General features: G+C 36.3%; 1 protein-coding gene and 1 long non-coding RNA gene across 23 annotated transcripts in view; one reads left to right on the forward strand and one right to left on the reverse strand.

Annotated features, from left to right (window-relative positions):
• Window positions 1-656, reverse strand: part of FTO (FTO alpha-ketoglutarate dependent dioxygenase) — a 234,821-nt gene extending 234,165 nt beyond the window's left edge. For 3 of the 7 annotated variants that reach the window (XM_032121610.1, XM_032121614.1, XM_032121616.1), the window contains exon 1: window positions 400-652. In XM_032121610.1, the coding sequence (XP_031977501.1) occupies window positions 400-438 (39 nt within the window). In that variant the 5' untranslated portion in view covers window positions 439-652. Of the gene's footprint in view, window positions 1-399 lie in introns of all 7 variants that reach the window. The other 4 variants (XM_032121611.1, XM_032121615.1, XM_032121613.1 and 1 more) reach the window with 3 other exon arrangements.
• Window positions 595-27,778, forward strand: part of LOC116449779 — a 51,095-nt gene continuing 23,911 nt past the window's right edge. For 12 of the 16 annotated variants that reach the window (XR_004242548.1, XR_004242536.1, XR_004242543.1 and 9 more), the window contains exons 1-7: window positions 595-668; window positions 2,105-2,264; window positions 4,841-4,932; window positions 5,707-5,851; window positions 17,940-18,087; window positions 19,263-19,334; window positions 23,261-23,399. This is a non-coding gene — a long non-coding RNA (uncharacterized LOC116449779). The other 4 variants (XR_004242546.1, XR_004242544.1, XR_004242540.1 and 1 more) reach the window with 4 other exon arrangements.

Consider the following 27,778-nt stretch of genomic DNA (forward strand, 5'->3'; position numbering starts at 1 on the left):
CACACGCCTTTACCACTAGCTCCTGTTAACGCCGTACAAGGTGCCCCTCATTCAAGGCAGGGGCGACCCGACATCTCCAGGGTAAGCAGACCCCCCTGCCCGGGCAGCCCCGGCGGAGCCCCTGGGGGCGCGGGGCGGTGCTGGGCACACGCGGCCGTGCGGAGCTGCCGCCCCGGCACCCCCGGCTCTGTGACCGCGGCGCCGAGCTCGGGGCCGGGGCTCCTTCGTCTCACAATGAACTTCACGGCGGCCTCGGAGTCCCCTCGCTCGGGGCTCCAGCACTGGAGCTACCAGAGCTCCGGTGAGCTCTGCCCCACACAGCCCCACGAGCGGCGGAGAGACGGCTAGCCACGGCACACTCCTCGGGGCTGCGGGGAGCAGGAAGCAAACGGAAGGTACCTTCAGTTCTTTCTCCCGCTCTCCTGCTCTCCTCTTCATGGTGCCACCTTAGCCGTCCGCCCGGAGCGGAGCAGCGCCCCAGGCACCGCAGACGCCCCGCGCAGCTCCCGCCTGTAGCTGCCGGCCCGCGGTTCCGCGGACAGTGCGCGGCCCCGCCCCGAACTCCAAGTCCCGGCAGGCCCAGGGCGGCCCGGAAGGGGAAGGGGCCGGTTGGCAACAGCGGCAGTTGCTAACGGAGCGCTGAGAGGAGCTTGGGGCTGGCGGGGGCTGTGAGTACGGGGGGAGCTTCTCCTCCTCTTGGCACGGCGCGGGGAGGACGGGGGCGCTGGAGCTGCCCGGGGCTGTGGCGCCGTGTCCTGGAGCGGGCGGCCCCCGGCTGGGGAGGCGAGGAGCGGGGCTGGCGGCTCCTGCGCTGAGGGTGGCGGTTCCAGGCTCGAGAGGCTCCTCGCTCGGTACCCATGGGAAAAGGCTGGGAGCCTCAGCGTTTGGTTAAAAGTAGGCCTGTGTTTTGTACCTGGAAAGGCTGCTGGGCTGAAGCGGGAGCTGAGCCCCTGTGCCCGAGGGCGGGAGCACTGTAGGCGTTCCTTCGTGAGGCAAACTCTGCCTTCCCTGCGACCCTGCCCCTTCCAGCCCTGTCAGTCACCGCCGGGACTGGCGCGGCTGAATCAAAATTTGGGAAGCGCTTGTAAAATACATTGAAGGTTGTTTCGATTTTTCTGTGTTAAAGTAGGACTTACAGGTCTGAGAGATGTTCCTTCCCTCAGGCAACAGCAGGATGTTGTGATCCTGTCTCCTAATATCTTCCATGTTTTCTCTTTTTTTTTTTTTTCCTGTCCACATCCCAAAACACACAGCCCTGCAATAGATGATATTTGAAAGATGATATGTGTTTATATTTCTACCAAGTAATAAATGGGATTATTTTAGGTTACAAGCCCAATAAAGTGCAAACGTTTATCTTTTAAGGACTCAATAGAGGGAGAACGTTGTGATAAGCTAAGATAGGTGGGTGGTCCCTCTCACCTCCTTTTCTAAATTCCCTCTACCAGAGGAGTAGGATTTTGTAACAAAAGGATCGTCTTGGCCATGTCTGAGACTCAAATTCAAAATCCATGTTGAAACAATTAAGTTGTAATTTTTATGATTTCACTACAAATCCCTTCACTGGAAGTCCCTTCTAGCCCCACTGGCTGAGAACTTCTAAAAAAATCATGTAATCCCCATTCAATTTTGCTACTTTTGAATGATATTGGTACAAAAGTACACTTCTGTGAGTTATATAAGAGTCTGAACCTAAAGTATTAGTCTCATTACTGTCTGGCCTTGTATAACAGTACAAAGTCGTGTGCAGGTTTTCTGTAGTAAACTTTCAGATACAGGTGGTGACAGAACCACTTTTGTAAGTAGTGAAGTGTAAAACAGAGTTACAGTTTCTTTAACTTCAGTAACTATTGAAAATTCTTCCTTATACCTAACTTGAAGTTCTTATAGGTTAATCCCAGAGATACACAGAATATTCCTCTATTTGTATATTAAGTTCTTTTGTCTTATTTTTGAGGAGCAGTATGTGCTGAAGTGATTGTAGGGTATCCTTTCTTGGGAATAAAACCTGGTCTTAAGTTTTTGAGGTTGAGGATGCCATGTGGATCTGTCCAGATGCAAATACAAATTTATATCTCTCTTCCTTTGTTATGCTTTTTTTTAGGAAACCTGCACTCTTAAGTGTACCATCACTTTTGTAGCAGTGTTGCTGTACAATTCTGTCAGATGTAATCGCTTTGGAAATGCTTTCAAAAGTAATATGGAATGCTGTGGAGAAATCTCATGCTTTTAGAAATAACGCTGGAACTGGACTGCAAGGAAAAGTAATTTTGTTTAAGTGTTTGTGATTGACACGGAGATAATATTCAAAGAGGAACTGTAGCATATGTAGCACATGCTTTGATGTTTGAAGCGTCCTCTCTCAAAGCAGCAGCATAAATGGTGGTTATTAGTGATTATTAAAGACATAGGTATGTAACTAATCAGGCAAATAAGTTGCCAAACCAAATTCTAAATCTGTAATTGTATTTGGCCTCCTTAAAACCAGGAGGCATGTTTGTACTATTTCTATCCAAAACCACTGTATCTAATAAAACCAATTAATATGGTTGGGTTTTTTATTTTCTTTTTCTGTGGCCCAGGACAGAAAAGATAGCTGAGTGCTTAATTTCTGTCACTTTGTAATGGAATTGAAACAATTCTTCCTCTTTGTTTTGAAAATTTCACCTTCTAAGTTTTCAGGACACTTTAGATTTAAAGTTGCTTTATTTTGTCACTTCAAGTCTTGTCATGTTGCCAGTAAACACTGGCTTTGTGTGCATCTCTGCTATGGTATTTTGCTTATAGCTTAAGTATTTCTGTGGTTTTGTTGCAGTCAGTAATGGATTACTGCTGACAAGAGTTTTTTGTTTGTTTATTTGAGTGACAAGCATGTGTTGTTTTATCTCTGTTTTTAAATTAGTAGATTCCTCTCATACTGAAGATAATAGGTAGACATATCCATAGCAAAGTTTCTTTAGCAAGTAGCAAATAGTGAAAACCAGTAATTTTTGTCTGTGCCTGTTACTATGCTAGAGTTTCTGAAGCCTGATTTTGATAGATCACAATCATTGTGGAGTCGTGCTGATAAAATACTTGTTTAGCTCTTGATGTCTCTTGAAACTTGCCCAAAAAAAGCCCCTGTCATTTTTGATTTGTGAAAGCAAGGACAATCACATTCTAGAAAGACATATAATGGTGGCATCTTCTCCTTGCTACCATTGTGAACCAAATTTAGATGATTCTCTAGAGGTAAAATGTTTCTATTTCCCTTTGATCTCAGTTGCCGTAGCCATACTGGTAGAGGGACATATAACAGTAACCACAATAATGAACCTAGACCTGAGTGAAGTCAATGACTGCAGATAGAGCTAATTTAACAAATTACAAAAAAGTTTTCAGGATTTTTTAGAAGTAATGCAAAAAGAGCCGAGGATGCTGAGGAGCTGGATTCCAGTTGATGTGTATTTGTCATTGGTTACCAGTTGTGCCATCGGCTGCGTGGTGTGGACATCAGCATCACAGAGTAGTATTTTCTGTTTCTGTCACTGACAGCATTGAAACTGCAACCATATTGCAAGTCTGCAAGTGGGGATCAGTTCATTTCAATGGTCATGACAAGGAAACATTTGTTCCACATGGAAGAAAAATGTGTTCCTGTTTATTTATAAACAGTGAAGTCTGGAAATAATATTTTATCATAAATTTTAGTGATGAAAAAACCAAAAGATTAAAAGCAAGGCTGACTTGCTGGAAACTAAATTTCCATTAAATCCCTTTTGTTTCTTTAGGACAAAGCCATAAGGAGACTTATTTATGATGGAAGAAAGAGATAGCTTAGGCAGCACTTTTGATTATGATCGAATTAACAGATATTTCATGGGATGTCTGTTGATCATACTGTGTCGCTTCTGCCCTCTGATATAAGGCTCTAGTAGTATCACCGTTGATTTCCTAATGCTTTCCTAGATGTTTTTGTGTTGACTAAGGATTTATATCACCCAAAGAGTTTAACAATGGTTTTCGGGGGACTTCATGTCTCTCCTCGTACTGTTGTTTCAGCATTACTTGACTTTGTGACCAACATGTAATTTTCTGCACCAGAAGACAAGAAAGAAACAGCAGTTGTTAACAAGTATGTTCATGTATTACACCAAAACAAATGTAGTACTTTTTCACATTAATACTTTCCTAATCTCACTATGTCATGTAGCTAAGCTTTCTGTTGCTTCAAGATAGAATCGTGTTCAGATTTATGAGAATCATTCATAGGAGAGTCTCTATCTTAAAAAGTAATTGCTTATATGACAGTGATAGAAAGAAGACTAAGAGAATGCCAGGCAACACTGGAATGACTTCATAACCCCTAGCACCTGTTTCAAAGAATTCCATTAAAAATGTGGAAGATGGCGTTACTCACCTACCAGTTGATGCCTTAAGCTTTTACCTCCCTTAAAATGAACAAACAATTTAAAAACTCCCAACTAAAAAAAAAAAAACAAACCAAAACAAAACCCACAGGTCCCCTTCCTATGTCCACTTGGGGATGCCTTAGCCCAAAGATTCCTGAAGACAACAGAATTAGAACTTCAGAAAGCTGATTGTACATGTATTAAATACAATTGGAGCTATTGTACAACAAAGGTGTATTTTGTGGATGGATTAAAACTGGCATAAAATTAAACTTGAGAGTTTAGATTGTCCTCTGAGCAATCCAGTTGAGATAGGAGCATTCACAAGTCTATCATTTCAGTGAATCTGCCACAACTTTTTCCTTCATTTTATGTGGTGTATTGTTCATTCTAGTCTCAGTTTAAATAACAGATGAAGAGGAATTTCATTTGAATTTGGTTATCCCTAGATAAACCATGCTTGTTGCAGCTGATCTAACTGTGGGGGACCTGCCTGTGAGACATACAGGTCTAACTCCAGCTGGAATTGAAGGATTACAAGGTTTGTACCAGCTGCTATTTATTACAGCTACAGACTTTGATCAGTGGCTTTAGTTTCTTTCTAAAAATGTTTCTGATGTTGCCACTCACAAAATTAAGTTCAAATACCATTCAAAATCTGGGTTAAATTGTGAAAGATGCTGTGACCCATTCTATGTTCTAGTTGCTTGTTATAACAGCGGAGTTGCTGTGAGATGCTAAAAAGTGGAAATGTCATTGAGCTATAACATTCATCCTTCCAGAGGAAAGAGGAATTTTTTGCTGAATTGAGGACAAGGACAGATCCATTTAACAAAATGGGAACCAAAGTACTATGCAATTCTGCTATGTTACTCAGCTGCTATTAGAATGGAACAACTGGGCTTAGTCTTGTATCTGACTAAATGTAAAGAATTATGAGTTAATCTTTTCAAGCTTCAAGAGAATTTATGTTAACTTTGGAACAGATTAGAAAGCATCTCTTTGGTATTACTTATTTTTAGATAGTATCTTTGACAGAACCTGGTTACTTGCTAAACTGTTACCTTTGTGTTGTCTAGTATGTAAACAGGTTGCTGTATAATTTTAATTGCTTTTTTTTTAATCTGTAAGAGGAAGGAAGAAGGAAGTGATTGAAATGACAATAAATCTAAAAAAATTAACAGACTCATACAAGTGTAAGATACAAAATTACTTGGAAAGTTGGGGGGTTCAGTATTTCAGAGTGAGTTTTGACTTTGAACTACATGTTGTTGAATGCATTGAAAGTAATTTAAAGTTGTCTTGGTTTGGGTAGAATCATCAACTGCACAGAATGTAGAAGCTCAGCAAGCTATGTAACAAATCAGTCAAGAAGAACTGGAGGACAGATTTCTTCATGTACATGGTGATCACGTCTTACTCAAGCAGCATGCAAATAAGCAAGAGGAGAAAATGAAAAGGTATGGGGTTAATACTTTTATTTTAGCTTACAGTAGTATTTTTGTCCTTTAAAACATCAACAAATTAAAAATGCTGATTTCTCTGAGCGCTTTTTAAAGCAGTAGCGAAAATCATTCTTTGGAATTAATTTTTGTTTTAATTTCTGGTTGTGTATGTATGTCTTTGTGGTGGACTGTATTAGATTTCCGTATGGAGAGGCACAGCACTGTCTGTCACTTTGGAGCTGGTACCTTGGATTCAGAGCTATGCTGTCAGAGTACAGCAGGTGTTCTGGGAGCTGTTAGAAGAGGCTGTAGAAGCTTAATGTTTCATCAGGAATTTCATTCTAGAATCAAAATGGTCTATACAGTAAGATTCCACCCATATTTTTGTGCTTCTCTGGCCGTCAAGAAGTTGACTGTCATCTACCCTTTAGTCTCAAGTTGAGCCAGGGAAGGTTCAGGTTGAACATTAGGAGCAATTTCTTCACGGAAAGGACGATTAACCTTGGAATGGACTGCCCAGGAAGGTGTTTAAGAAAAGACTGCACGTGGCACTCAGTGCCACGGTCTGTTTGACAAGGTGATGTTCAGTCAAAGGTTGGGCTTCATGATCACAGAGGTCTTTTCCAACCTAATTGATTTTGTGATTCTGTGATCGTTAATGTACCCAAGGAACTTCAGGCTTATTATTAAACTTCGTGCTGAGCTGGCAAACCAGTCGGGGCTCAGCAGAACTGTTTGTAGTGCTACTGCTTTGCAGGAGGGCTAATTAATCCAAAAGCACCATGGCTGTGTGCTCACACTGTGCTGTACTTAATAAAATCACACTGCATCCAAGCAAGGTGTGGCTAACAGTTTCATAAATGGGCAACTGAAAATACTGTCTCTGTAGATGGGACTATTTCATAATTTTTTTAAGTCCAAAGCATTTTTTCCTTTTGACTCAGTATTCAGTAAGTCAGGAACAAATTGACCAGCATGACATAACTTCCATCTTTTTTGTCAGGCTGTTGTCAAATCTAAGATGGTGGAACACATGAATTGTTTGCTTATTCTAAACAGCATTTCCTGTGTTTCTCTTAGATGACTTACCAAATGAACTCATCATCCACTTAGATAGCATTACATGGAATGTCCAAATTGGAATACCTGAATTAATACTTTATGGCACAGAAAATAAAAAATACAGTGTTTGCCAGTGAAAAAACTTAACTCCTCAAGCTAAATTTCTTTTCCAGCATTCCTTGCCAAAACCCTTTTAACTAGAAGTTTGGAATGAATTTGCAGTAGAAGAACATTGAAAAAACTCCACGTAAACAAAAAACCTGCTTACAGACAAGTAACATTCTGTGACATCCTGAAGTTATTATGGAATTTTTTTTTTGTTTCACTTTTGTTCTTTTAAGTAGAAGCTTCTGTCCACAAGTATACAAAAAATAAAACAAGCCCCTTTAAACAAATGAAGTGTGTCCTTATTTTCAGTTTTCTTTCTGGACCTTCAAAAATAGATTTCCTGTAAACCAGATACAGGTCTCGAAGATGTGCAACCGACTTTGTAAAGTCTTGAACTTGTCTCTCTCATCAAAGCCACCTTGTCTTTCTTTATATGCCAAGTTTTTTGCATTCACTGCTGGGTATGTTTTCTGTTCGTGCATGTTACATCAGCCCCATGTGCCCTCTCTGCCTTTTGTTCTAGCTTACAAATGTTTATCAAAACTAAGGGAAAATCAAAGGTACAACTCTTGAGATACCAAAAGCAAAATTTGTATCCTTTTAAAGACAGATGACAACCATACCCTCTGTATCTAATTATATTCTGCAGCTAACTGTTCCTTCTCTGAAGCACACTGGTATTACTTGCCAAGTATAAAATTGAGTATGGTAATGAGAACTGTTAAGTCTTTTTTCAAAGTACCTTCTTAAATATCTCCACCTATATATTTTAGCTACTTTAGACATGAAATATATATTTAAATCCTAAAATACTAGAAATTGTATATCATTGGAATGTTGCATATTATTAGCATTCTTTCAATAGTTGAATGTTCTGTGGAGTTGTAGCTTTTATAGTTTGCCCCCCCACATCCCAAACCTGTAACTTTACTACAGCATGCAGAGGTTCCTATATAAGGTCATGCGTTAAAAATTACATTTAAGCACCATATGGAGTAAATATGTGTCCTCCCTTTACTAACCTTAAATGATAAGCCTTAGGAAACTGTTATTTGTCAGTGCAATAAAGCAGATTGCTGCACAGTGGTTTCAATTATCTTCAAAGAGTTCTTCACAGGCAGTAATAGTTATATCAAAACCTGAAATTTATTATTCAGGTTCTGTGCTGAAGTCTTCACAGTGATTATGTTCCTTTCAACAGAATGCTTTTTATGCTGACTTTTCACATTCTTTTTCATCTTTTTATTATTTTCCCCAGAATGACCAAGTTAATACAGCTTGTTAATGATAAAAAAAGTCTGAACAGGTTGGTGGCGGCCCCAAGTGGCTGGGTCAGGCCTGGAGCTGCAAGAAAGGATTGAGCATTGGCAAGAAAGAGTTCATGAGCTTGAGAAGCAAAACGAGAGCCTCCCCAGAAAACTCCTTTCAGCTGACCAGCAGCTCCAGATTCCAGGCCATAGACCTTGTCCATACAGCTGTGTTCAATCTTTTATTAGCAGTGGTCTCAAAAAAGTGAGAGAGGCTGCTGGTATGCCAGAGCATACAAGGAAAGGTGTAATTCACATTTATTAAAAACAGTGGTTTATATCAGTACCCCTAATAATTGCTTCACTGTAGCAAGTCCATACTCTTTTTTTTCATCAGTGGGCAATGCTAGTACCTGTAAGCAGAAAGATTGTTCTTTCCCCTTGTTCTTGTATTCATTTATAGTAGTCATGATAGCTTGTTTGCCTTTGAAGTCCTTATTATGAGAATCCACAGTAGTCAGGGTTAAACAAAAGTACAGATTTGAAAAGAGAGTAGCTATCAGGCAAGTTTTCTAATAGTTAAAATCATTGGACTTCCTTAGTATAACTTTCTACATGTTAAAGGGTTATAAAAGTAGTGTATGAAAAAGTTTAGTGTTGTCATGTTATAACAAAGTTTCACATCTGTCATTTGTTTGCACATGTTTTTCCTTTTTTAATTTCAAGGTTTGTTCTAGTCTCTTGATACATATGTGCACAGTACTGCAGACTTGAAAAATCTATCACACGTGTGGACTTTGAAAAGTAAATACTACAATGCAGCCATCTATAATGGTGCTTTTTACTGTCGAGACTTACTGCTTAAGGCAGTCTCACTCTCAGTCCTTTACTTATTTAGTTAGATTTGGAACTCACACTTTAAAACTTTCGTAGGGACATTTGTAGTAGTTGTACTCAGTTAACTTATACACTGAACTGATAATGTGTTTTAAAAATCCTCAACAAACAGTTACAGCTCTGATTCAAACCTGAGTCATCAGAATTGTCTCCTTAACGTCCAGAAGCTATGGGTCAGGCAGCTGGCCAGTTACACCCTCACACCAGTCTTCATTTTCATTACATTGATTCAGGTATATGAGAACAGAAAAAATTCTCATGGTTTTAGACAGATAAAAAAATGTGTTTGTCCCTACCAATTTGCCTGTAATTTATATGTAGGGCAAGTTTTGACAATTTTAACACACCTATGTTTGTACACTTCATATCATTAATTGGGCAGTTTTGTTCCCAAAATCAGTTTGTTTGGTTTTTATCTTAAAAATGCAGAATGAGGGTAGAAATATAATAAATTTATTCAGGCCCAGGGCTATGAGATAGAAGAGGGTAACTTGGTTCTGGGAATACATATCAAATGTTGATATGACAGAGTGGGAGGACTTATCTTGTAATAAGAGCAGATCCAGTTGTAAGATGTCCTGTGCTGAACTAGGATTGGAACCATATTGATTAAGGCAGAGATTCTTAAACTGACGAAAGCACGAATAATTTAAAAAAAGGAAAAGTTGTCCACAGAACGTCCTGCTCAGCTAACAATGTTCAGGAGTTTTGCAGAAGTTCTAGTGTGCCTGTCTGCTTTTTGAGGCCTTGTCCAAACCAGAGGGGATTCTGGTAATTTGAATTTTCTGAATATGCAATTTCTTGAACACATTTTCCTAAGGTGAAAACTTACTAGAAATGTAGTAACCAATACTCAGAACTTGAACACAGTAGTATTGTAATCCATAAGGTCAGAGCATACTTTCTATAATATTCATTAGCACAGACTATTTCATGTTTTTGTTTTGCATATATTCTTGTCCTGCCCTTTTGATCAGTGATGACAAACCCAACAGACTTGTGTTGGGTATGTGCCCTCTTTTTTTAAAGAAGTGAACACTTAGATTGCTCAGTCAAATCTTGAATCTGAATCTCAAATCATTTTTAATTCAGATCAGAAAATATGCAGGACACTTACCCAAAAATAAGATGGCTGGAAAAATTCAGGAGAGCTTAGCTGTTTCTAAGGTGTGAAGAGACAAAAAAAATCCACAAAGAATAAATATACCTTACTGTATCTGCTTTATGTTTGGCTGCTTTGAAGATACCATAGCCAATTGATCCAAAAGATCTTCGATATAATTATTACAAAATTTTAGGTATAAGTTCATATCAAGCAATTTAATGTTCCTTAGCACCCATGAATAATTTGGAGTCTAGAAATAGTAGAAAACTATTGGCCTTGTATAAGGGTAGATTAGCAAATTAGGTGTAGCTGTGCAGTGCAGCAAAGTCAGGCAAACATGCATGCAGAATGTGTTCATAATAAAGCCTCTATTAGTTGAATCTTTTTTCTTTCTCTCTCTTACTTTTGCAAAAAATACATGCAAAATTCTACAGCTTTGCATGTATTTTCCCCTTTTTGACTGTTTCAGTTTCAGACTGTTACCTTTAACTGTATTAAGAATCTAATGTGGCATGATCCTGCATTCCTTACTTGTTTGATTCCAGTGGAAGTTCTCCATGCATGAGAAATATGTCATCAGTTCTTTAACTGCCTTTCAAGGGACTGACGACCCCGCTATTATGTGCAAGCATTCTTTTGTGCATCAGTGGTGCTACATAAATAATACATCATAATGTTTGCTGTTAAATTATTCACAGAGTCATAAGTCTCCCCTATTCAGAATTTCCTTTATATCATTTAAATAGGTTAAAGAAGTTGTTATCATAAATTAATTTCTCAGTCTGTGCCTCCAGTGAATTCAGAAAATATTTAAAATATTATTTTCATCGTTTGAAAATAATCTGTTGCGAAGAACTTCTGTGCGTCATTTGTGTATAAACACTCTTCTTCACATGCAGCAAATAGAAACTGAAGATAACATCTAAATTCTATGTCAACTACCATATTTATGTGAAAACTTTTAAGGAGTTTGAAAGTAAAGATGCACTTCAAATTCATCTAAAAAAGTCCTTAAATAAAGTCAGGCTTTAAAAAGTAGTACAGATCCTTATTTATGTTTATCAAATTACTTGTATCCAAACCATGATAAGTTACTGTCTCTGAGTTCATGTTTGAAGTTCTGGAAGTATTTCCTTTACAGTCTATTTCTAGCTTGAAACCTGATAGAAGATGCATTAGTATTTGAGAGTTACTGTATTTGACTGAAGATACTAGGAAATAAATTGAAAAGTGTCCACCAGTATACATGTAGTGTGTGTTCTATAATTGTGCCATCAGAGTACTTTATGGAAGACTCTTAATCCCCATGTTTTCCATGTATTTTTGATGCTGAATGAACCAGAGCCAGAACTTAAAGGGATATGTACATGATACATTAAGGAGACTTTCATTAGCTTGCTTTCTTGAGAGTCTTGTAACTGCTATCTAGAACAGTCTGTATGAGTTGTTTTATTGCATAAAAAAATAAACAGATTTATAGGTTCTGTGTAATTCTTATTTTTAATCTTTATATTAGCAGAGAAGAAACTGTCAATTCTGGAATACTGGAAAAAACCTGGACATTTGGGTGACCAATAAGGTCATCTTAGTTCATCTCTGTAGCTTGTCTTTGAATTTTGGTATTATTAGCAGCTTTTTCTTGTGTTTTGTAAGAAAACACGTGGCTATCATCCTGCTACATAACCATGTAAAGACAGTGCTGAAATTCTTTAGGAACTGAGTGGTGCCAAAAGGACTGGACTTCCACCAATCTCTTTGCTGTAGCACCATTTGATGTCAGCCTGCAGTTAGGTTACTGTCAACCTTTAGGAAAACATTCTTTATTGTGCTACATGTTGAAGAAGTTCTTGTGATTGAAATAACTGTAGTTTCCAATTAGTGAAGCAGCCATAGTTAATCATTAGTCCATCATCAATAAGGAAGGGAGGTACTGGTTATCCTGAGTCCTATATTCACAAAAAATCCAGTAATATTTTAAAGCTGCCTTTGCAGCTTTGCTGCAGTTTCTGTCTAACATAAGAGCTACATAACAGAGGTGAGTTCATATGCAACACTCCTTGAGATGATTATTGTAATGTGGCTGCAATCAATGTTTTTTTCCATATTTAATTGGAGTTTGTTTTGGGATTCTTTAAGGAACTTATAAATCCACCTTAAGGGACAAACTTGGCCTATGGATTATTAGACTGAACACATTTTAAGTACAAAATTTATCTACAATTAGCTTGACTGTTCATAATTAAAAGATGGCCAAAACCACAGCCTTGTGGTTTGATGTCTATGGTACACAGTGTGCAAGGTAAAACATTAATTCTAAATACAATAATTTTGCAAGCAGGTATCTTCAAATAACTTAATAACTCATGGTACTTTCCAAAAACATCTTTAAAGCCATCCCAGACTTCATTTTTGAAACAGGTATTTGCATGTTTATGCTTTTTTTTTGTGTGTGTGTTTTGTTTACTTGATCTTTTAATGAAGAGCTTATTTGCCCATCTGTTTTTAATTCCTTTGGCATTTTTTGCTGCATTGTGACTCGATTTAAATATATTATCACTGTATTATTTAAATCTATTAGATGTATGTAGATCTATTAGGTAGTAGTGCACATTCATGTTGTATTCTTCTCTGCTTGGGAGTCTGTGTGTCTGTCTTGGCTATTGGTGTATTTGTGGTTGAGAGGAATTAGCTGAAAAGCCTTTTGCCTATTTTGCCAGACAGAGGGCAAGTTTGAGAAGTTTGGTGGTGATATGTATTTTACTTACTTGGTTTTCCACTTTTGAATGTGAATGGATAAAGCTTTTGAGCCACTACTCCAGTTAATACAATAGTCAGGACTCCTTAAGAGTAGTCTCAGTACTGTATCCATGTCCTGCTCATATGGAAGCAAAGACAAGATGCAAGGGATGTGGTTTAATTAGACCTCGATTTTATTAGCTTAGCCATCTGGGATTTACTGGCATAAATTTGTACAGTGGAGGTCAAGATCGTTTCTTTGATCATTTCCTTCTGGTGTAAGTTGCTATCAGTGCCCCATTCCCACACAGCTGCTCCTCAGCCTGTTATTGGGACTCCACTCTATATGCTTTTAATCCAAATGATAAGAGGTCTGGAAAAGAGATTGTCTCTTTAGTGTACTTAAGACATTAACCCCAAAAATAATTCTTAGCTTTTTTAAGAGTCACTTTCTCCTAACTTCGTTTTCCATTTCAGACTTTTAAAGCCAGCATGAAGATGAGGTTTAAAGGAAGAATAGAGTTCATGTTCCATATTTCTGCAGTTGTGATAGAAGGCACAGAGCTAGATCAGTTTGCCCATTAATTCATCTTATTGCCTCCAAAGGGATATTAGCTCCTTTTCTTTTTCTGACTTCTGTTCCAGCTCTACTTCAGTGTGTCCAGGTTCTGTGGCAAATTTTATTACTTTCTGGGCACTAAAATAAGTACTGATTCAGCTATCTCAGTACAAGTTTAGTCTTACTCATTATTTTGAGGGAAATATTTGTTTAAGTGAAAAATACTAGTTAATTTCTATTAAATCTGTATATAACCCCTATTTTTAAGTAATATCAGAATACTTGGGCAGATGTTCAGGGAGCAGAATATACCTACTTGGGAGGGAGAAGCCTGTGAAGATCATAATTTTCTATTCTACTGGTTTGTGACTTCATTTCTAGAAAAATGATCCTTCCCAACAGAGTCTTCCTCGATTAACTGTGCCTTGCCCACGAAATCTGAAAAGATCTCATTGTCCAACAGCAAGCTCTTTTTCATATGCCTGGATGCAATGGACGTTTCTTAGGCATATTTTATATACATAAATAAAGAAATTGTGATCAATGTAATGCACTAATAAGTAAGTAATTGTACATGCTTTCTCTAGCTCTTACAGTTGCAAGAATTGAAATGATCCAAATAAAAAGTAATTTTTCACTTTTGAATTTAAGTAATTTGCTCCATAGTAGTAGTATCTAAAACCTGTTTAAATCAAGTACTGTTTCATTCACTGTTGAAAAAATAGTTAATGTTGACTGTCAGAAGCTATGGAGTTTACATCTGTACATCATAAATTTCACTATCATCTGCTCCTTTTTCTACTTAAAAAGAAAAAAAAAAAAAAAGAGCCTGCTTAAAAAAAGAAGGGGGAAAAAAAAGCCTTTGAAGGCATCAGACCCTTTTGTTTGATGTGTGGAACAAGATTAATAAAAACGTGCCACTACATTAGCTTTTAAATAGCTAGCATGAGACAGTGCTGCTGTCTATACTCACCACAACTTTAATTTCTGTAGATAACATGTTTCAGACACATGATAGTTTTAGCATTGAGTTAGGCCTGTTTCTTGGGGAAGATCTCAGATTTGTGACTGTGTTTATCTTCTGTGCAAGGACAATTAACTGGACAATGCCAAAACACAAAAGCATTTGATATTTTGAAGAATAAAAGGAAAGTATTTCATGTAGTCAGCTGGTTTACAGATGTGTAAGCTTAGTAGTCCATTCTCTTGCTGCAGTGTAGCATTGTGACAGTAATCCAATATGTCTAAAATAGATAAATATTGGAAGAGAAGTTACCTTTTCAAATGTTAAAGATTTATTTGGCTTTTATAATAATTTATATTAATACAAATCCTCCTCAAATCTTGTAATCTTAGAATTGTAAGAATATCTACATAGGTATTATGTGATTTTTGTGTAGGTAACACACACCTGCAGCATGTTGGAATACAAGCCTTCAGGTGCTATAAGTTGCTGAGTCACTTCTTTTTAGCAGTATTTGATATGTTTAAACTATAAGAGGAAATTCCATAAAATGGTATTCTATTGACACTAAATACTTCAGATGGTGGAAAAGTGAATAGAAAACAAACAATCACTTTAAGTATAGAATGGGGTTTTTTTCTGTCAATAATCAAAGATTCTGATGTAGCATTTGAAGCTGCTGTATCATCATGTTTATTTACCTACACTGTGTAATATGAAATATAGAAGAAGAAATTAATTTGGGTATTACACACTAAGTCTTCTTCCAAATGCATTGTAGGAAGCTGATTTGCAAAAGAGTTCAACTTTTCAAAACAAAACTAATATGATAATTCATTTTGTATTTTTAAGCTCATTATGTATTTCTTTTTAAATTTGAAGACTAAACATTCAGGACAATGTGGAAATTATCGAGGTCTGTAAACAGCTGGTTGAGAAGAGCAGTGTACCTTCAGCAATGGAAGGAAAATTTCTCCAGTTTCAAGAGAGATTTGGAATTTGGTTAGTACATTTATATATTCTCATCATGTAAGCCTTTCTAAATGAAAAAAAAAATACACAGTTCTTGATGTTGAGTCAATAATGAGTACATGATGATGAACCACATATTACATTTCTCTCAAGCTGCTCCGAACAGAGTAAGGATTTTTAGTCTTAAATTTTGGGTTTTTTCAGAAGGGTCTAGGAGGTCTTAGTGATTTCATCTGCAGAGTCATCCCAGGCAGATTGTAAGAGTGAACTGAGTTGTCTGGCTACTGAAAGAGACTCCTGATGATTTAAAGAGAGAGCTTTGGCTTAAATATACTGATTTCCGAAAAAAGGGGTACCAGACCCCCCTCACTTTATCGGTCTTTGATAAAGCTGGGGAGGTTTGGCTGGTTTTGAGTATATATTTGATCTCATTGGTAAATTTATTTGCTTCAATTATAAACTGAGTATTCAGCGTGTCTTAAGTTATAATATGAAATATGTTAGTCTGTGGAAGTACAGATTAAAATACTGAAGAGAGTCAGTTCCCTTGAATGATTGGTACAACTGCACAACTGCAGTGTAGAGACGTTGGTGTTAATTTGTGCAGTACTTATATAACCATTTTCTTTAAATGAGTTATTTCGAACTGACAACAAGTTCAAGACATGTTTCCCAAAGAAATAAAATTCCAGACTAGAAATATTCAATGAAAATCATCATCCTGATTATTGTCATGACCTCAGTCTTGGGATACTCCAGGGACAGCAAGCTAGAAACAGTTTATGTATAAGGGGGAAAAAAAGGCTGATGGAATACTCAGATGTAGAAGATGATCCAGGTAAAGAATGCATTTTAGAAAAATACAAAAATAATGAGGTTGTAGTCATGGTCCCCTTAAAATTAATGTGGAAAGCTAATCCAAAATGGTCAGGAGAGTAGCAGAGACACTGAAGGAATAGAATCAAGTGGAAGCAAGGAGACTTTTCAGGTGGAAGCTTTTTGTGTTTTTAATGAGACGTTCGGTAGAAAAAATGCTATTGATGGATTTGGTTTCATTTCTTTTGGAAATTAAGGAAAGAGACAAGGATGAAATCTATGAAAGGAGCTTTGCCAAGGTGTTTAGTTAGTTAGTTAATTTGTTTGTTTTTCTTCGTATATTGTGTGTTGAAATGGAAGAGAACTGCAGGTAAAAAATTGAAGCTAAGAGATGAGAAAGAAAAAATGAGTTCTCTTGGACAGTTGGAAGGGTTATAGACTTTAAGGATTGTGATTTTGATAAGAAAGAAAATGAAATATGGAGAGAATTAAGACTGTAAAAAATATTTCTAAGGTGTAATTCTTTGAAGTTATTGCAATAGAGTTCGCAGATACAGGACAGAGCAAGAGGAGCACTGAAGAAAGATTGTTAAATATTGATGAACAATACACTCTATTCACTCTGTGAAATAAGACTAACTGCTAATGTTGTTTATTCTCCATGATATTTTCCAACTCAGAAACGAGATATGAAAGGTTGAAGATCAAGTTGGTGGCTTATACTCAATGGGGTTTTATTCGTTTCTTGTATATTCAGATGCAACTGAACCTAAACAATTCGTACAGGATTCAGATTCAGCTTCTCTATTCAACTACTTTGTAGGAAATAGTATATTGAAAAAGCTGAAGCTAACTTTATCCTGCATTATCTATACTCATATATATTTTCATAATCATTTCATAATCATAACATAAATTTTCATACAATCATTTTATTAAACAGATGATTGGCTTGTGGGCTCTGTTGTTTCAAGTCATACTTTGAATGTGATTTACATTGAAATTCTTAATGAATGAGGCTTTATGAAAGCATTTGTGGAATGTAGCCACTATAGAATTAACTAATATTCTGAAAATAGAGGTTCTGTCAGCATCCTTCATTTAGTATTAAAATTGGTTAAGTGTGCCTTAATATAATCCATTTAAATAAATGAAAACGTAAAAGAAATCAGAAGTCCCTCTTTAAAGTACTACTAGTAGGAAGACAGAACTGAGTGTATTAGGATTATGAAACAATTACATATCTACAATTAAGGGTTAACAGAGCTGTGGCAAGTTCTGTGATTACCATAACTGTGGTCAACATTCATTTTTGCTTGCTGCTGCAGTGTTTTTTGGTCAGCATGTCTAACCACTATAACCACAGCAAAATCTTTTAATTGCTTAACAGATGTATTTCTTGGTCGTTTTCATCATGACTGAACTGAGGGTTTAATGTTCCTGAGAGCACCAAGAGTGCCACCTTCCCCCGGCCGTGCATTCAGTTACTTGGATCAAGAGTGTCTCCTGTTGACCACATTGAGAATATATACACTAAATACTGCCAGAAGAGACCACTGTTGGAATATGCAGCATTGTAAGATTCTACTAGGTGTGATTTATTTTATTTTTTTCTGGATATTCTTTCCTTTCCATAGAGCCTAAAGAACTCGAAGACCAGCCATGATGCTTTGTTAGCAAAAGGCGATGAACTGAACGGACAGCTTAAAGAGGAGCGGCTAAAGTGGTTCCATCTTCAAAAAAAAAATGCAATTAGTAACTATTTCAAGCAGAGGGACAGAAGAGGTGAGGTTGTGGTCAAGAGCTAAAGTCTTTTACTTTAGTTGTACATGTAGATAAGGGAAAAAGAAGTGTTGGTATACCTTTTAATGGAGGAGATATGAGTAGACCTTTCAAACATATGTAGAAGACTGACCCGGTACTATATATATTTTTATCCTATTCAAAAGAAAGACTTCTGACCGAAATGCTGTTTGCATTCCATAGAATTATGAACCACACCTGGTCCCTGTGCCATGTTGTCCAAACACCAGTGTTGGGACAATACTTGAGGTTAAAGCATGAGATATCATGTCAGTTGTGATACTAAGCAAGTGGTTTATTAATAGAAAAAGAATTATAATACTTGGCTTATTGATCATGTATTGCTAGTTTTCAGTATTCATTGAACCTGATTTAATTAGAGTACAGTGTTGCATCTTACTGAGCAGTTCAAATCAGTCACTCCTGTTTCTTTGGCTAGTGACTCCCAGAGACTTCTGTCATCACTAACAAGTTGTCCAGATACAGGGCTAAAAATCAAATGGTTTCTTCCCCATTTTCTTCAGTGTATGAGGAATAAGAGTGTGCAAATTTACTTGGTTTTTCTTGCATTTTGTAGCAACTTGTATTTAGTTTTGCCACCTGCTTTACCTTTTGTAAATGTGTTTTACATGAACCAAGTTTACCAAGGTTACCGCATAGATATTTCCTCCAAACCTTTAAGGTGTTGTAATGCATAGAGCAGATATTCTCAGTTTAAGTATCTCATGTCTTCAAAACCATATCCTGCTTTAGTGAGTGTTTTGGAAGCAAGGGTATGTTGTTTCTATAATGTCAATAAAAATATTTTCTATGCAAAAGCCATACACTAGCTAATACTGATATTCATTTACTAAAAGGAAAGTTAAAAATGTAGTGCTCCAGGTTTTTATATTGTTTTGCATAAGACAGAATGTGAATAGATCCTGTTGATCAACTGCAACATGCTAGTGTCAGCTTCATATAAACAGCATGAAAAAGACTGAGCCAAATGTAAATCCATGTGGATTTATCTTCTTATGAAACTTCTAAGACAGTTGTATTAAAAGAACAAATAATAGCCTGACATTGCCTAAAAATTATTTGCTGTTTCTGCTCACACATTCATTGTAATTTCCTCTTGTGCTGTGCATTACTTGAAACTTCCCTCTTCATTTTAGTTACAGGAAGGAATAAACAATTCAGAAAAAGAGAATGAGTTCTTGAAAAAAAACTACGATAAGCTGCATGAGGTAAGCTTGGGTTTCTGGATACAGAAAATTTGATTCCAGTCCTTTTTTAATAGACCTTTATATACTGTGTGCTGTAGTGTGTGTATACATGTTTTGTGGTTTTGCACGCGTGTAAGTACGTTCATGCTGCAGTTCATTGTATGACTGTATAAGGAAACTTTCATGGGGCTCTGCTGTATTTCATAGGCCCTGTTGAAACAGACTGGTTTCCATACTTGTTCTAATCCTTTTGAAATAGTAGATTGCTTCTATAAAAATGTAATTAAAAATAAGTAGGAATCACTTTATTTCAAACATAAATTCAAAAAGCTCTTATTTTAATTTCTAGTAGATTTTTTTGGGGTTATTGAAAGAAGAGTGTGTTTCGGTAGACATATATTCCTTCGGTTTTTTCTTGCATTTGGGTTTTTGGTTTTGGTTTTTTGAAAAAAGTGGTATTTGAACATTTGTGTAAGTTCTTCTAGCACGTCTCAATGAACTTACATAAAGTCTGATCTTTGACAGCTTCTCCAATGTTTATTTTTGGGGGGTGGTTTGGTTGTTGTGGTAATAGCTACCGTTTCGCTTCTGATTCTGCTTGCAATTTATGTGTAGGTTCACATGAGTTTTTACAAAGGTTCCTATACATAATAAGATGTATAAGTTTTATGAGCAGTGCTTAAAAAGAAAATGAAAATACCTTGTTACGATATGATTCAGAAATTCTCTGGTACAGAGAAGAAGTAATTATAGTTAGTTGCCACAAGCACATTAAAGGAAAAAATGACCTTCAAACGAACTTTTCCTTTATTGTGAACCTGTGTTGTCTTTTACACTGAAGAGGGTTAGAAAATAAGACACATGTCCTAGAGCTAATAATTGCAGCAAGTACATCTTGAAGTCTTTTCTTCTATCCAAGTTATTTCTTCTCTTAAAATGTGTTTGGCTTGTCAGTATGATATCTATCAAAGAATACCAATGACTAAGCATAATGTGAGTGATACCAAATTTTGTTCATATTATTCTTACGGCATTTGTCATAATTTTTGTACAGCCTACGGTGAACTTAAAAATTATAGTAATAAAAAACTGTGAGAACAAAGAGCTTAAGGTTTTTTTTTTTTTTTTACTTAGGACATGCAACAGTTGTATAATCACAATATTTAGAGTTTCATATGGTGAAGTTGGTCACTTGTCTCTCACTTAAGTTACTTGCTGTAGATTTCTCCAAAATTCAGTCATGTCATAAATATTTCTTATTATGTTTTTGTTTATTCTCCATCATTATTCAGAGAAATAATTCTTACGAAGAAATCAACTTAACAGTCTTGGCTTGAAATTTTCTGTTCTACTTAAAAACATAATGGGATGACTTAAAAAGATATTTAACTAGAGAAATTGAAATAAGTTTCCATTATAGCACAGTAATCTATAATGTGGTGTTTCTTTTACTAAAATGATCTGTCTTTTCATATATTCTCATTTAAACATTGATTCATGTTTCATCATTCCATGTTACTGTATAGGTAACAGTTAGAAAGAGAAGTATTAAATAACCACCATTTGCTGGCCAGCTTTTTTGGTTGCCTATTCGAGCAATGCAACTTTACTACAGCTTATGTATGCTAGCAGTGGGTAGGCCAGTGTCCACAGGTGCCTGGAGGCAAAGGTGCATAAACCCATTCTTTGCTAAAGTTATTTTTGGGACATTTATTTGATGTTGATGGGAATTTTGCCAAAGCCAAGACTGCCGAACTGTTTGCAAAGAACGAGTATGAATTTGTCCGTTGACTCTTATTATTCAGTCATTAGTATTTAGTATCCAAGAAAACAATTCGTTTGTATAAAAGGTTTGGAGGAATTGTTTTCATATGACCTTGTAATGCAAATCTAGCAATTCTTAAACTCCTTCCAAAGGAAATGGTGCCAGATGTGGTTGACCATTATAGTTACACAGATGGCTCTAACTCCAGTGAAATACAGTAAATATGAAAGAAATTCCACATGAATTCAAGTAAAAGTAACCTTAAAACTCGAAAGAAGAAAGCAACACACGTGGACTCAATTCGAACTGACATAAACATTAGCATTATATGGGCTTGGATAAAACCTGTCTTCTAAAATGTTCTTCATTTAAACATCCAAATTCATAACGACCATCATAGTAATGCTTAATGATTTTTCTCCCAGGACAGTCTTCTGAAAAACTGAAATAATACCTGGCTGCATCCTTATGTGAAGTAATTTTACCTAAAGCTGATGAACTCACATACAACTGGGTGTTGTCATTCAAACTTGAAAACATTTTCAGAAGTGTGAAAACTGACAGTATTTCTTTTTTTTGAAGAGATTTATGCTTTCCTTCTAGTAGCCAATCGAACTTTAAGCATTAAAGAACGCACTGTCTCTTCTGTACCTTTGCAATACTGTGGAATGGTAGTGGTTTCAGTGCATTATATTGCCTGCATATTATCTTCAAAATTATAGGAGAGTGGTGCATTTATTACTGCAGGACTTAGAAGCTCTGTCTAAGTTCATGCATGCTGTAAACAGTCACACTACAAGATGCTCTATGACTAGAGAACTGTGTACATAGGTTAGCTATAATATGAGAAGAAGACAAAATACAGGGAAATACAACTTCTTAATGAAAAATACATATCAGGAATATAAACCCTATATACTTTAGGGTTTTCAATTCATGCTATAGTATTTTATTTCTTTAATCTTAGAGCCATTCTTCCAATATATGCAAGATAAATGCATTTACAGGTACTCAGAACTCTTTCAGTCAGCATGTAGAGTCTGTGAACCTATGTGGGCTATCCCTGCTGCAGCATCTCTGTCTCCTCTCTTTTTCTGGTCAAGGCTTGTTACGTAGATCTCTTGAAGAGATAGGTGGGTAAATAGATAGATATCAGAACATTTTTAGTACATTTTTCTATGTAAAATATAAAGTTTGTTAGCTGATGAGCTTCACCAAAGTAAAGAGTTGAGGAACTGACTTTTTTAGTTTACAAAACCCTACAATTACTGATTTTTCAGAGTACAAAAGTGAATAAACCAGTTTGTGCTTGGTTAAGATTGACCTTTTTTCAGTAAATAAGAATGCAAGTATTGAAAAATAGTAATATGAAGACTATAGTGTCTAATTTATATGAAAACTCATTGCATTGCTTTGTCTTTTTGCCTACTGAGAATTACACTGTAAATTATATAATGTATTTAATTTTGTTTTCATCTGAGTAACACTTTTTGTTGTGGTTTCAACAGTTCTAATTCTGTGTCCATGCAATCCTTATTGCACATAGATTGGTAGTTTACAAGTAAATAATATGTTACAGGCAAAATAGTTATTCTAATTTCTTGGCCCATCTCTGGTTTTTATTTCTTAAAGTAGAAGAAAGATTACTTTAAATGTGCTTCTTAATCAGTATCAGAATTGTTGTTTTACAGTATGAGAAAACTGTTGTCACTTTGTGGTCAACATTTTTCTTTGAACAGGCAACTGACTTTATGCTCTGCATGTTTCACAGATTTAAAAGAAATCAGGTGGATCATCCTAGTTCTCTACATTAAGAGGTTTTGTATGCGGAAAGAATGGTTTTGTTAGTTGTCAGTTGCTGAGGTTTGGAGTTGTGGATTACTCTGGGATATGCATCTGAATTCCTTTTCTAGTCCCACAAATGTTGCATGCTGCCAACTTTTTGACTTTGGAGCTCTAAATTAAGGCCAGTTCCTTTGCTCATCCCACAGACTCTTTCATGTTTTTTAACCGCAGCCTGAGAAAGGCGCCTTGGTTTCAACAGCAGCAGACCAGCATGTGTTTACTTAATTCCTAAGACATGATGACAGTGGTCTCTGTGCCACTAAAAGCTTTTTTCTTTATTATTTTCTGTTGAAGCTGCTTTCTAAAAGTTTTTCACATGCCATATGTTTTATTACAGTGTCTTCTGTATGACCCATGAACAGCAATGGAAATCAAAGGAACAGCAACTGAAACGCAAATTGCTAAACTAGAGATGGCTATCAAATCCGATTTAGCAGACAAAAATGCAATCCTTGACAAGATCAAAGTAGAAAGAGGTATTTTTCTGAAAAAATTTAATATTTTCTCAAGATGTGAGGTCATACCTATGTTGAAGTTAAGGAATATTGCCCAGAAAAGTTTCATTTCTATTGCTGGTGATTTCAAAGCTGCCTTTTAAGTGAACATTTGTACAATATGCTAAGGTTATGACTAGCTATTAAGTACAAAAATCGACCAAATACAGATTATATGCTGAATGAGGCTTATATTTTTTCAGCTGCGTTTATTCTTCTTCTGTTGGATTAATACTTATTCTTTATTCAGTATTTCTTCTCTCCTCTACATTGAAAGCTCTAATGGAAAAGAGGTCCCTCTGACAGTGTCTCTCAAATTATAATCCACTATTCTATTTACTGTGCAAGGTTACATGAAGCCTATACAGGCCCTTGGCCATGTTTAATTGTCGTTCAACTTCATTAATCCAGAAATTTTTAATCTTTTCAGTATACACTGATTTTTATTTACAGCTGTGTACATTTACAATAATACCTTTTTCTTCTAAGCTACTGAATAGATTATTTCATACATGTTTTTCCCATGCTGTAGAGCAACTTCTCAGTGAATATTTAAGACTGCAATCTCTTTTTGTATCTCAACACTGTGATATATACTGTGGCAATATATAAAGTATACAAAAGAAGAGCACAGGCAGAAAGTAACCTGAATATTTTTAGACTTGATTCTTCAAATGTATATTTTTAAAAAGGTGTATTTCTGTGAACAATCTAATGGAACAAAGTGGGCCAACTTGTTGTGAATAATTCTTATAAGCATGGCTTCAGTTCATCATGTGCTTACCATTAAGATTCTGAGTAGCTTTATTGACGTCTAATACTAAATTGAATATTTAAACATTTTCTTTGACCACAGCAAGTATTTGCACAATTGGCCTTAAGTGATACTAAAATAAATAAAAATACCTTATGCTACATTAATATTATGACATATTGACAGTTGTTACAGACAGCTTTATTATGTAATGCTAAATTTAAAATTATATTCAGAGCATGAAAATATCACAGGTTGTACTATTATTTGGTTAAGCTGAATGTGGAAAATTAAGCAATGTTTTCCATCTTCTGTCCTTCCTATGGGCATAATGTTTAAGTGCCAGTCTTTGCCTTCCCCAGATTAGCACTTAATAGCTTCTTGTACTCTTAGCTGTATCACCAGGGTACTACCCTTTCAATTGCTAGTGAGTAGAGTTGCTGCAGCTTGAGTAGATATTCTAATACGCTTCAAGGCCTGTGTATCTAGGATTTGATTACAGCTTCTTATCATTGCTACTGCAGAAGTACTCAGAGAATCACAGAATGGTTCTGTGATTCTCACAGAATCACAGAATCATAGAACATTCTGAGTTGGAAGGGACCCACAGGGATCATGGAAGTCCAGCTTCTGGCCCTGCACATTTTGCTCTTGTTTGGATGGAGTTTGTTTTGCCTTCCCACTAAAAATTACCAATGTATAGCTGGGGGAAGTAATGAACGAATGGAATAACTTAAGAATATAGCTAAGTAGGTATTGTGAACAAGTGGTTTGGCCACTTAAAGAAACACTATCAAAGGTTTTGGCAAAAGCAGGGTTTAATACAAATTTGTGAAAACATGACTTTACAGAGTTTCTTGGCAAGGCTCACTTATTACACAGATTAGAGCATACAAAAGAATATCAAATTAGAAGCAATTTGGAATGATTTATACTAAAGTCGGGAATGTGAAGATGGGTAAGTGCACCAAGATATGGATGCAAAGATAAGGGTGCAAAGGAGTTTTGCAGCACTTAATCTCTGAGTATTTTAACATTTACCAAGTGATTCCATAGAGGTCACTACAATTATAACAATGACTTAGCTGTAGATATGAGATAGCGACATTCATACCATAATCAATTCACATACACAGGTAAAGTGATATGTGCACCTGTTTCTATGTGTGTACAGGCGCCTATCAACCTAAAAGGTACCTACCATGGGTTCCGTGAATAAATCACATCAAATCCCTTTGTGTTTCCCAACAAGCAGGGTTTAGACCTCGAGGACTCTAGAAATCTGTGGGTGGGGATCAGCCCAGGCCTCACTGTCAGCTATGGTCCTTCGAGTGTGGCAGATTTGAGGGTCTGTGAGCCCTGGGAGGTGCCCCATGCAGGCAGGTGCACAGGTGCAGGTGTTGGTGCTGCTGCTGTGCTCCAGGAGAGCACAACAGGGCCTCTCTTCTCTAGGGTTTAAGATGATTGACTTCAGTCATCACTAAGTTTCCATCCTGGACTAATCCTACAATGTTGCATCCATTGATGAGGTGTTACTGTATGTGATTGAGCTCAAAGGGAACCAAGGGAGTAAGATTACCTCAGAGTAAGTTATGCTCTGAAGACATTTTACCTTAGAGAATGTTTGTGCTGTGTAACAAGGCTGATTCTTTTTTGTATGATATTCGTTTGCTTTTGAAACAGAAAATACCGTATAATTTAGTTGTAAAATTGCTAACTGAATAAGATGGTAGTGGGGTGGGGTTTTTTGTTTTCTTTTGCTTTTTTAACTGAGTCTTGTAGAACTGAAAGAGCTGAAATATAAATAAATCTGGAAGTCTAAGAGGCTGTATATATGTTGACAGGTACCAAATGATTATAATAGTTACGTTTTCACAAATATACATAGTTAGAGAATTTATTTTTACTTTATCAATTATTCGTTACTGCAGTTGACAACTTCTCATTGTTTCCTGTGCTGCATAAGCAATACCATTGTTTAAAGGCTTTGTATAATGAATATGGGTTGTAACTCTTCAAGTTTTGAACTTTAGTAAGTTTTACTATTCAAGAGGTGTTAAAAAGACTGTAGGTTTATCTTTTTATGTAGCATATGGGACAGGAGGTTAAACAAGAAAGGCTAGCAGATGATAAGGTGGAGATGGCTGAAGAAATTTAACAGGAGACAGAAAAGCTCTCACATCTGTCAGAGGAGCAGTTAGCTGACCAAACATCAATTACTTCTGGAAATGAGACAGAAATAACTGAAGAATTGGAACCAGAAGGTAGAATTCATTTTTATGAATAAGTAACTGTATTTTGTTAATAAATCTATGTCTCTTTCCGTTTACTAAAGCATTTCTTACTAGCAGTGGGAGCTGCCTCATTATGAGAAGCTCCATGACAGAAATTATATTCTGGTGTACTTTACAGCTGAAGCTGGGTAGTGGATATGGTGGTGTTATTTTCTTCCCAAATGGAAACTGTATTGTAATTGAATGCAAAAATCTGGTATCTGACCTAGATTCATAAAATATTAAAGGAAACCTGGCTTCTATTTTAAATGTCTTTATATTCTCCCTTAGAACTATGCTGTTCTAAAGACTATTTTAATGAATACGCTCCTTTTGTCTGTAGATAAGAGCCAATGCTGCTATTGGAAATCCTTTCAGAGAGAGGGACAGTATGTCTTATCATATTTGTGACTTAAAGTTGTTAGAGTCAGATTTATTTAAAGATTATAAAAGGCAGGTCATCCTGTTCCATCTCTGAGCTTAAACTGTTTAGCGTTGAAATAAACCAAGTCCATGATACCAAGTTTACAGTAAAAGCACAAGTAGAATACTAAAATTTCATGTTCATTTTTTTGCAGCTTCTGTGTAAGAGTACATTAGAAAAACTGGAAAAACATGATGTTGAATCTCTGTTGTGTTTATAAGTAATTTGCTTCGGAGAAAAAAACCCAGAATGCTCTAAAAATAATCCTCCTGAATACAGAACTATTTTTTTATTTAAAAAAAAGATACATTATTCTTATGTGTGCATAACATAAAGAATAAACATAGAGGAAATCCACAAATTCAGGCCATGTTCCTGTATAAAAACAGTTGTTCATACCTCAGTTCATCACAGGACTTATATAATTCCAGTCCTCCACTTTCATCTGGAAAACACTACTATTTTTTTGACAAACCACAAAAAAAAAAAATACAGTTTAGATTACTCTAAAGGTCATTGATTAGCAGTGTTAATCTTCTGCAAGGAAGAGAAGATTTGCCTGGCACTTACTCTTCATTTGTTACAAAAGCACATATATTCCATCAGGTTCCTCAGCAATTCTCAGATGGACAATACAAGGGGTTTAACCACATTGATCCTTTTAATGTTTTTCAGGTCAAGGTGATAGACAAGATGATGATGCTGTTGAGTCAGTAAAAACTGATGGCAATGACTGTATTATTTCAAGTCCGTTATCCACCAGTATTAAACAGCTGAGTCAGAATGTTTATGGCAATTATTTGGCCAGAGTAAAAAAAAAAAAAATTTAAGCCTAATGCCCTCTAAGAGTAGCTTTGCTGTATCTAACGTCAGTTTTCAGAAAAGTTATATATGTACAGTATCAAATCAC

This window comes from Corvus moneduloides, chromosome 12 (assembly GCF_009650955.1).
Source record: "Corvus moneduloides isolate bCorMon1 chromosome 12, bCorMon1.pri, whole genome shotgun sequence".
NCBI lineage: Eukaryota > Metazoa > Chordata > Aves > Passeriformes > Corvidae > Corvus > Corvus moneduloides.